Genomic DNA, 11,166 nt, shown 5'->3' on the forward strand with positions numbered 1-11,166 from the left:
GAAGTTTAGGTCACCAAGTAATATCAGTTCCTCCGCAAGAATAATCCGATTGTCAAGATATTTTGACCATTCCTCAAAGAAGGTCGAATTTCGAAACTTGTTTCCTTTTGATGGGGGAGGGCGATAAATAGCACACAAACGAGAACTTACACAGTTTGGCATCCCTATGACACAATCCAAGTGTTCGAAATGGGTGTACTGGGTTTCTGGTTTGATAGGTCGTATATCGATGTTTCGTTTGTAGATAATAGCTAGTCCGCCCCCTTTTTATGTTTTCTAGGTAGGTGAGTAGTTGAATAACCAACCGGTGTCATTTCTGCTATAACACATTTATCTGTATCGCTACCAAGCCACGTTTCAGTCAAAACAAGAATATCAATGTTTGTTGACACAATGAAATCATAGATGGAAAATGATTTGTTTTTACTTGACCTGCAGTTTAAGGTACAAAGACGCAAGGGTGTTGCGCATACCTTGTTGTTGTTGATATCAGTGAGTTTTGTTTTAAAAGAAACCAGTTTTAGTAAATTAGGTCCTTCTGGTTTATCAGGTTTGCGACCTACACGATGGCGCTCACACCTAGTGATTTCACATACATTGAGTTTTGTTCCTGTTTATTTTCTTCAAATACTAGATTTTTAAATTGATATTGAGATAAAGCTTATTTTATCCATTTAAAAAAAAAATTGATTTAATATATTAAACTTTATAAAATTTCCTCTCTGATTTCTGAAACCCGAGTAAACGTCATCCCTAAAGTCATCATTTCATAAGTTCTATGGTTGATACAATGACCTTGTCAGCAAATACAATTTCTCATTGAGTCAAATGCTGACTTACGTTTCCAATTCCAACTTGATCGATTAACACATTTTAAAATAATAATCATAGGTGACCATGCTTATAAAGAATTTCCACAATTTTTATACATATAACGTACTTAATTTCTTTTATTTTAGTATGGTCGATACAATGACCCTGTCAGCAAATATATTTATCACCGAGTCAAATGCTGATTGACGTTTTTCATGCCAATGGTTAGTCCATGATTTATACACTGAATTGACGGATTTTCCCGTCATTTCACGATCATGACAATGAGCACACGGCGGTCGTGACCGGTCAGCAGGGGATGCTCACTCCTCCATGGCACCCGATCCTACCTCTGATGTTTTGGAGGTCCGTGTTTGCTGTTTTCTTGTTTTGTATTGTTTATTTGTATTATTGTGAAATATGAAAATCTTAGTATCTACCATTCAAAAGATATGGCCAAAGTAAAAGTTTGGTATTTTGGTGTAAAAGTGGGTCAAACTCCAAGGTCAAGGTCAAAAGGTAAAATTTGGTGGTACCCAAAGAAAGGTCTTTTCACATGGAATACACATATGAAATATCGAAATCATAACTCCACTGAATCAAAAGTTATGGGCAAGGTTAAAGTTTTAGTGACGGACGGACAGACTGACGGACAGACGGACAGATGAATGAGATTTGATGTCACCTCGCTTTCGCGAAAGCTGGGGACAAAAAGGAATAGGCACAGTGAATACGTAAAATGTACTTTAGTCATGTATGTTTCCGGTCCCTGTGGTACATACAAGGTCAAGGGTCGCAGTAGGTGTTGGCACGAAAAATTCTCGAGAGGAGCCTACACATGTAAAACAACATACAATCAGTCAATCATAAATTTAAGTCATGCTTAAGTTTTAAGGCTTATGATTAAAGAAAATTTTCGAATGTTGTATAAAGTTTGATAGTTTAACTCCACTCAAGGAGTTCAGAAGGGCGTGACCAAGAAAAGCAAAAGTTGTGCTTCCCTTTAAAGGTTCATCGATTGATGGTACAGACTAAACTGGTTGAAAAACAGACGCAGATCCAGGATTTTTTGAGGGAGGGGGGTCCATCCAATGAAAAAAATCCAACCCAGAGAAGAAAATTAAAAAAAAAAAATAAAGAAGAACCTATAATTATAAGAAGAACCTTTTTCGTGTGAGTATGTGTGTTTAGGGGGAAGTTAACTTTTTATGCTTCATATCTTATCAAGGTGACTTTTCATACTCACTTAACACAGATCCACGTTTTTGAGGGGGGTGCTTTTTTTTGGGGGGGGGCGTGGGTGTTAAAAGGTCACTTGCTACTTGCTTTAATACTAGTAAAAATTATATAACTCTGCAAATTCCAGGTGATCTGGATCTCCAACACGACTCCCAATCCAACCCACATATCCCCTTTAGATCCGCGAAGGAAAAACAGTTCAGTTGTTCCAGCTTGAAAAAAAGCTGAAAATGTTACACCACGATATTTAACAACGGGTCAATCAGTTGAACTAAAAAGTGGGATTTGAATTTATCATAATTACATCTTATTTATATATAGCTAAACTTATAGTGGAGACGGAACTAGAAAACTTAAGGAGGCAGAAATGGACTCACAAAGGGTTGTTTAAGGGCCTCAAATTTTTACATTCAGGAAATCATATAATCACATTTGTAATTTTTTTTTTTAAAAATTCTACATATTTTCGAATTCTTCGTTACAAATAAACGCATGTACATGGACATTAGCAAGTTAGTAAAAAAAAGTGGGCGTCCTTATTTTCGTACGGAGATTCAAGAAATTGTGATGAAAACTATTTGAAAACAGATTCGTACTTCGTTAATACATACAAGTACTATAATTTTTGAAATTTAATATAAAATTAAGTTAAAGGTCAGAAGTTGACTATTCCTGCAATAAAAAAAATATTTGCTTGGTGTATTTTGTCGCAATTATTGCATGTAAGTGCAGTCATCCGTTGTTTAAACTTACTAAATGACCTGAAAATACATGCACTAGGAATCGAATAAAATAATGCGTACTAAATAATTTCTTCTTCAAAATGTTAAGAAAAAGATATTTTAAGGATTTTCACTAAAAACCAAAAAAAAAAAAAATTATGTACACACAGCCGGAGAAGAATTAAAAACTTCAATTGCATGGGTTTAATAACTAATAATAAAAGTATAATTATAGGAAATGTCACCCCTTAATTTTGATCTTCTTCTATACGCCGGCTGATATAGACATCTCAGGTATTTAAATCATGTTACCGGGTAACAGGTAAAAATCTAGAACGAAGACAAAGAAGAAGATTGTTATGTACGGGACTAAATGGGAGGCCATGTTGGATTAAGAGGTGAGACAAATTAATTATTAAGATTTAACATGTTATAAGACCTTTCGAGATGTCATAACTGATCCCAAGTCTAGTATAATACATTAGCATAAATGTATGAGAGAACCACTTGAGATCATACTGACTACATGAATTGTTTTGACTATTATGAAGTGTTTACATTTTCTTCCAAATAATATATTTTTTTAAAACCTATAAGGAAAGTTTGCTCAAGTTTGTTTTCAAACTGTAACAAAATCTACCCTTCGCATTCTTTTTAAACCGAGTTGTCTAACAATAGAGAGGTTTAGCAAACCAACGTGTACGCGTACGTGAACGTGTAGCACCAGAAATCTGTGCATTACGTCATCAATTATGCTAATGACGAATTTCTACACGTATCATCCTACGCAGGTTACGTGTAGATTGCCAAGTACACGTTAGTCAAAACTTGTAACTTATACTTCTTTAACTGTTGTTTATTTTTCAAAAAGGGTGTGTTTTAATAAAACCTGAATATTTAATGCAAAATGCTGATAAAAGAACTTAACGTCAGTAATTTAAAAATTATAAATTATAGGGAGTTAAAATCACAACATCTAGATTTTCGAAACATGCTTTGACGGATTAAAAACATAAGAAATCTGTACAATCTTTTTCTTATTAGTACATGCATATATTTATGTAAAACAGATAGATACGTATTAAAATCCTTGCTTGTGTGGATGAATTTTAAATGTAAACCATTTTTACATTTAAAAACTTACAAGTACAAGTACAGGTTATACTTTGCTAAACAAGAAAAAAAAATGTTTACGTGTACATGTAATTCCAACTTGTATTTTACACGTACATGTACACGTACAAGTGAGCTTGCTAAACCTCTCACAAAGAAAACACACATGTAACAAAATAATGTATTACATATTTTAAAATTTGAATTGCGTTTGTTTTCTGTATTCAGTGACCCATGCCTCCATTTACTTTATACAGGGCCATCTGATTTTATTTAACCAAAAATCCAGTGATGGACCCCCTGGACAGAGCTCAAGTTCTCCTCCTCTGTGACCTGTGTCAAAGAGCTGCATTACAGAGTCATTGTGAACTTTGTCAGATTAACCTGTGTAAGGTCTGTGTAGGGGAGCATCTCTCTGATTCATCTATAAATCATAAAGTTGTACCATACAAACACAGAAAATCTACTCCTAACGTGAACTACCCCAAATGTCCAAACCATACCCAGAAACATTGTGAACTTTACTGTGAGAAATGTGACATTCCTGTCTGTTCTACCTGCATCTTCTCTGATGAACATCATGGGCATAAGTTGACAAATATCTTACAGAATCCCAGCTTTATAAAAGAAATTATAATTAAAGATTTGAAAGAACTAGAAAATAGAATGTATCCTACCTATGAAGAAATTGCATTAGATTTAAACTGGGAAAAACAAAACTTGGAAAAACATTATGAGAAACTGACAACAGCTGTAACCATACAAGGAGAAGAATGGCACAGAGAAATTAACATCATTGTCAACAAACAAAAATCTGAAATTGATGACATGAAATCTAAACACCTGGCTGCTCTAAAGAAACAGGAAAATGAAATCAAACAGATTATATCTGAAGTAAAACAGAGTATACATGATCTAAAAAAAATACTGGACTCAAATGATGTCTCCCTAACCTCTGCTTACAAATCCAGGAATGCTGAATTCAGAAGTTTACCCCCTAAAGTCAACGTTTCATTACCAAGGTTTTCTCCTCATCCGATCAACACAGAACAGTTCCTTCAAATGTTTGGATTTCTGTCATCATTATCCATTACAACAGAAGAACATTGCTACACAATGAAGACACCAGGGGCGGGATTCATAAAGACTCTTAAAATGAGTTTAAGTGTGAGAAATTTCTTAAACCAATAAAAAATACTTAAATAACATTAAGACTTTGTTTTTATCTTAATTTTTATTCATAAAACTTCTAAAGTCTAAGAAAACTTTTAAATGGTTCTTAAAATTAAGAGTCCTCCATAGTATTCTTAAAGTGATTAGAAAAATTTAAGTACTGAATAAAAATGGCTGCCATTAGATTACATAGAAGGGTTTTTAGGGAAAGAAAGGATTGTTTAGCAGTATACAGTGATGCTGAACTTGTTGAAAGATTTAGATTGGATTCTGCTGGCATTCTTTTTATAGAGAGGTTAAATGGACATGAAATTGTAAGTAGTTCAAGGAGAAATCATGCTATATCCCCAGTGCAGAAAATTTTGCTGACTCTCAGATTCCTTGCCACCGGAAAAATGCAGCTATGCAATGGAGACGATTTGGGAATTTCACAGCCTACTGTGTCTAGGGCTATTATTGCAACCATTAAAAGTCTGTCTTCCCCCGGAATTGTTGCACAATTCATTAAATTTCCACTGGATCATGGGGCCATACGTAAAAACCAAGAAGATTTTTTCTCAATCGCTGGATTCCCAGGCGTTGTAGGAGCCATCGACGGCACACACGTTCAGATTATTGCCCCACACGAGTATGAAAATGAATATGTAAACAGACACCACTTTCATAGCATTAACACTCAGGTTGTTTTTGATCCAAACTACAGAATAATTGATGTTGTTGCTAAATGGCCAGGGTCAACACACGATTCTCGCATCCTTAATGAGAGTGGTATCAAGGTGTTATTTGAGCAAAATCATCTCCCTGTCCATACTCACTTACTCGGAGACAGTGGTTACCCTTCCAAACGCTGGCTATTAACTCCGTTTCTGCGACCAAATCAGGGCTCCCAGACGAATTACAACAGGTAATGAATATTATTCTCTATCCAATTTCTACAACATTGTCATTGTTTTAGCTATTTAGAAGTTAAAAAATTTAAAATTCACGAACAACTGTAACTTAGGCTACTTTCGTTTTAGTTCATATCGAGCGCCCTCTCTTGTCCAGCGCCCCCTTGTAGATAAATCTACGAGGTGGATCCAAATATTTGCGCATCTATAATAAAATCATTGCTTACTTAAATGACAAGCTTTTCTCATTTTTTTTTAATATCAAAAATCTATTAAAAAAAAAAAAATGTTTGCCTCTTTTCATTCTTCTTTTTTGAAATTATTTATATTTAAATATAAAAAAAAAAATAAAAAATAATAAAATAAAATTAAAAAAAAAAATTTATTTTTACTTCTCTGCAGTATACATGCATGTACATGTAGTTTCTAAGTATCATAAATGACAGAAGCTTAGAAATATGTACATGTATACACCCCTCATAAAGATTAAAAAAAATTATTATGTTTAAATTGTTCCTGTTAGCATATGAAAAATAAAAAAAATTGGATTTTACAAAGCAATCAGTAGTTAATTGACCTTTAAATTTTGTATGGGCCCTGTAATATTTCCAATTAAAATTTTATATTGATGAAAATAGGTAAGTTTGGAAATACTTGTGTCTTTATTTTACTAAGTTTTACTGTTGAGTTAAAAGCTACAAATTAATGATTTAGACTTATTCCTTAATTATAAACAATAATCTCAAAATTGAAGTTTTTTGGAAGAAAAAAAAAGAAAATCAAACACAAACTTAGAATTTAAGAACTATTACCTAATCATTATACTGAGAAAATTGTTTTATTCCAAACTTTTTTCAATATTGGTTATTAAAACAGAGCCCACAAGAAGACGAGAAGTGTGGTGGAGAGAGGGATAGGGCAGCTGAAGAGGCGATTTCATGTCCTGCATGGTGAGATCCGCCTTTCACCAGAAAAGGCATGTCAGGTGATAATAGCCTGCTCCGTCCTTCACAACATCTGCAAGGACCGCAATATTGCATGCCCCCCGCCAGGTGATGAAGATGGGGAGGAGGATGATCATCAACAGATTGTAAATGCCAACAACAACAACAACTGCAATCATGATGGAACTAGATACAGAAAACTGTTTGCTGACACTCACTTTTGAATCTGTACTGGAGGTATATTATATCTTTTGGTTTTAAACCATCCAGGGGATGACAAATCCCATTGCCTGACGCCCGGGGCTAGTGAATTTTAGGGGTGGGTAAGTGAAATTTTATCAACCACTTGCCCGTGGGCAAGTGACTTATCAAAAATAGAATTTATTTGTAGGCCATAAATTTAAAGCTGGGCATAGGGGCTTGTATGATTCACTCAGCATTTGTCTTCCTCTTTTTTTGAAAAAATATCTATAAATACAGAATTAATCTATGGTAGGGCAAGCAAAAATTCAGGTAGGGCAAGTCAATTTTGACCATGTACTTGCCCTTGGACAAGTGCCTTAAAAATCTATTTGTCAGCCCCTGACCATCTCTTTTAGAATTATAAAAAGTTAATAAATTTGAAGTTAAATAATTCATGTAATCAAAAAAAAAAATAATTTCAAACATACCAAGAAGGATGGTGCATTCATTTTTTTTAAAATAAAAATTGCAACATTTTTAAAATTCTGAATTCATATTTCAAGTGATGGGTGTAAAGATCCAATTTTATGTATAATAAATTTTTGGTGTGATATATACATCAACAAAGTGTGCCAACAAGTCAAATACTTCAAGATAAATATTTATTTTATAATATTTTAAATGATATAGATAACAATTCTGGAAAATACATATGAAAAAAATAACATAAGATTACTTTACAAGTTAATTCTGCATTTTTCCCTTTCATATATTTGAGGCTTTTAAATTTGAAGTCCAATGCAAATAAGGGACAATCGCAGCTTATATTATGTGATTTACTCTTCCCCCTTTGCCTTCTTGATTTTGAGCGCATAATATTCCACCTCGAGCTCCAACTTCCTCACAGTAAGTTCATCAATTTTTCTCTTTAGGTCTGTACTCCCAGTAGTGCTGGAGGTCCTTGAGACTAGGCGTGAAGTGGATGTGGATGTACTTGGCATAGGAGGTGGTGGTGGAGTTGCAAAACATGACACTGTGTCGGATGGTCCTTCAATAACATGAATGCCCCTGAAAAAAAATCAATTTTAATTTTTGTAAAATTTATACCAATTATATTTCTCTATTTATTTTCACAAAACATTTTTTCCTAATAAAGTTTGAGAACATTAAATAATATTAAATAATTTTGATTTGTGCCAGGAGACCAATTAAAAACAGATTCCACCAGCTGGGAAGAAAAAGGGATATAATTACTTTGTATAATCTATTTTGATAAAACTTGAATATTGTCTATCACCCATAATTGTTTATGATAATGTATTTGTGCTATAAGCTTAATTATTATTTAACATAAAATTTATGACAATTTTCTTATTTCATTCTTTGCTTTTTTTCATTTGAAAAAAAAAATTATTTGTGGTCAAAGCTCTCTTAAGTCTTTCATTGGCTTGTCTGACCCAAAGGCTCAAGTGTGCAAGCTTTCAATATATTGCACAGCATTAGCCATAAATGTAGATCTGCTAAGAAAAAAAAAATTGTTTCCACTCTCCTAATTCTAATTTGTGAAATCACTTATCAGTGCTTTTCTTTTGCAGTGAAGATCTTAGCTCTCAATTTTTTAAAGAAAAGATTTATGAAAATTTTACCCTAAAATTGTGTTCCTCATGAACTATTTAAAGCAATATTTTAATTAATTTGAATTCATTTTTAGCTCACCTGAGCCGAAGGCTCAAGTAAGCTTTTCTGATCACATTTTGTCCGTCGTCTGTCCGTCTGTAAACTTTTCACATTTTCGACTTCTCCTCCAGAATCAATGGGCCAATTTTAACCAAACTTGGTACAAAGCATCCTTGGGTAAAGGGGAGTTTAAATTGTTAAAATGAAGGGCCAAGTCTTCTTACAAGGGGAGATAATCAAGAAAAAACAAAAATAGGGTGGGGTCACTTAAAAATCTTCTTCTCAAGAACCACTGGGCCAGGAAAGCTGAAACTTATATGGAAGCATCCTTGGGTAGTGTAGATATTAAAGTGTTAAAATCATGACCCCCAGGAGTAAGGTGGGGCCACAATAGGGAATCCAAGTTTTACATATAAACATAAAGAACAAATCTTTAAAAATCTTCTTCTCAAGAACCACTGGGCCAGGAAAGCTGAAACTTATATAAAAGTATAATATCCTGGGGTAGTGTAAATTTTTAAGTTTTAAAATCATAAAAGGGAGGGGCATGATAGTATAGCAAGTGGGGGAATCTGGTAAAGAACTGCATCACCCAAGTCACTCAGGTAAGTGATGTGGCCCATGGGCCTTTTGTTTTTCATTGGTGTAATCTAGATTTGTTTAAATCAGTTCAAAGATTAAAAAGATTTAAAATTGCCCACCTACTTTCAATATTTTTTGTGAAGCCTGAATTAAGGTGGAAACAACATTTTTTCCTTCATCTATTGATGATTCTATTAAATCAGAATTTAAATCCTTTATACTTACAATGGTTCCTCTCCTAGAAGACCTAACTGTATGAGTGTAGTGTCTGCACCTCCTCCAATACCAGTCAGGCAAGTGTTATTTTCCCCCACAACACTGGACACAGCCTCAGCAATTGCACTTAGTGCCTTTGGAGGAGGGCCACCACCTTTAAAGTACAAATATTTGATTCAGCATAATTTACCCCCACTCTTTATTTACCTTTCCATATGTTTTAAGCATTACATGTATAAATAAAAACACTTTTCACCTTGATTTTAAATTGTCACTCAAAGTGAAGTGAGTTAATAAGTCTAGCATTTTGAATGAAAAAAAGATGATCAGATATTACTTCTATTAATATTATCCTGTGGGGCACCCCAAAATAATGAAAATATTTTACTTTGGGTTATTCCCCTTTTATCTCTCCTTGGTTACATGTAAACTATATGAATGTACGCGGAAAAACCAAACTGCAGAAATTTCAATCCTTTCTGACCATTTGTAAATGGTTGAGTGTTTATTTAATGTTAATTTAATGCATAGAAGGGTTAACATTGAGTTTTAAGATTATTGCTGAAGGATACATGAAAGTCTATAATACACAGACATGATTGAGTTGAACACGATCGCGGATCAAGTGAAAATGTGTGTAATGACCAACCTGTCCCAGTCGTACCTCTCCTATGATCGGATATTTCCGATTTTGATTTGGAAAAAATATTGTGCCATTTTTTTTCCACCTCTGCTGCTGTTCTAGCTGGACCAACGCCCATTGCAGTCAGCGTTTGTGCAATACTTTGCCACGTACGAGCCTTCATGTCCGACGTCAGTGTTGGACCCAACTTCCCTCTAAGAATATTCTTATTTTCATCGACTAAATTAGTCAACGTAAGGGTTTCATCGGCATTCCAATTTGGCTTCCTTTTTGTCTGCGATTCCATTTTCCCGTCTGCTAATATTACGTCACGTCTGTTGAATTCATTATCTCCTTCACTAGAGAGCGCGTTTGTTGTTGCAAAAAGTACGGCAAATTGCTAGTGTTGTCATAGTGCTTATACTTAAATATGTTGTTTTTCTTAAAATAAAATTTAGTTAAGAATTTTGCTTAGGATCTTTATGAATTAGAACTTAAGAATTTTTCTTAGTTAAAAAATTTTTTAATGTTTAAGTACAACTTTTAAGAAAAATCTAAAAGTCTTTATGAATTCCGCTCCAGAACATTATGGCTTAGCTTACCTATTCTTTCGTGTCAATGCTATTAGAAGTGTTTGTCGAATATTATGGGCCCAGTGTACAACTGCCGATTGGCTACTTTGAGGTTTTTGGATTTGACGCCAATACGATATTAATCAGACTTAACTCAATATGAGTTAAGTCACGTTATGGAGACAAATAGAAATATGGTCCAGGAAAGATAACTCTAATGCAAATGTATATAACTGCTTAGCTACATCCATTACGCATGTGCATTTTACTCTTCCTTTTCCATCTCTGTCATCCATTGAAACTCAGCATTGAATTCGCAAGTGATTTATTTCGTTATCATAACTTATTCACAGACATTTAGTGAGGACAAGCGATATTCGAGGCGTTTTGAAAGCCTAAATGACTCTTTTGATAAATGTG

The 11,166-nt window shown here is 34.0% G+C and overlaps 2 protein-coding genes across 2 annotated transcripts; one reads left to right on the top strand and one right to left on the bottom strand.

The window, feature by feature from the left end:
* Positions 1 to 5,230: 5,230 nt before the first annotated feature.
* On the top strand, positions 5,231 to 5,968 carry LOC134275316 (putative nuclease HARBI1). Its single transcript, XM_062757595.1, has one exon. It carries the CDS (start codon positions 5,231 to 5,233, stop codon positions 5,966 to 5,968), a length of 738 nt encoding a protein of 245 aa, XP_062613579.1.
* A 1,813-nt stretch (positions 5,969 to 7,781) lies between these two features.
* On the bottom strand, positions 7,782 to 10,617 carry LOC134275315 (uncharacterized). Its single transcript, XM_062757594.1, has 3 exons — positions 10,202 to 10,617; positions 9,562 to 9,706; positions 7,782 to 8,145 (listed from the first exon to the last, which is right to left on the bottom strand). Exons 1-3 carry the CDS (start codon positions 10,479 to 10,481, stop codon positions 7,914 to 7,916), a joined length of 657 nt encoding a protein of 218 aa, XP_062613578.1. The 5' UTR covers positions 10,482 to 10,617; the 3' UTR covers positions 7,782 to 7,913.
* Between the last annotated feature and the right edge of the window lie 549 nt (positions 10,618 to 11,166).

This window comes from Saccostrea cucullata, unplaced genomic scaffold (genome assembly GCF_032062105.1).
Source record: "Saccostrea cucullata isolate Sc308-1 unplaced genomic scaffold, CSIRO_AGI_Scuc_v1 ctg7440, whole genome shotgun sequence".
Taxonomy (NCBI): Eukaryota; Metazoa; Mollusca; class Bivalvia; order Ostreida; family Ostreidae; genus Saccostrea; species Saccostrea cuccullata.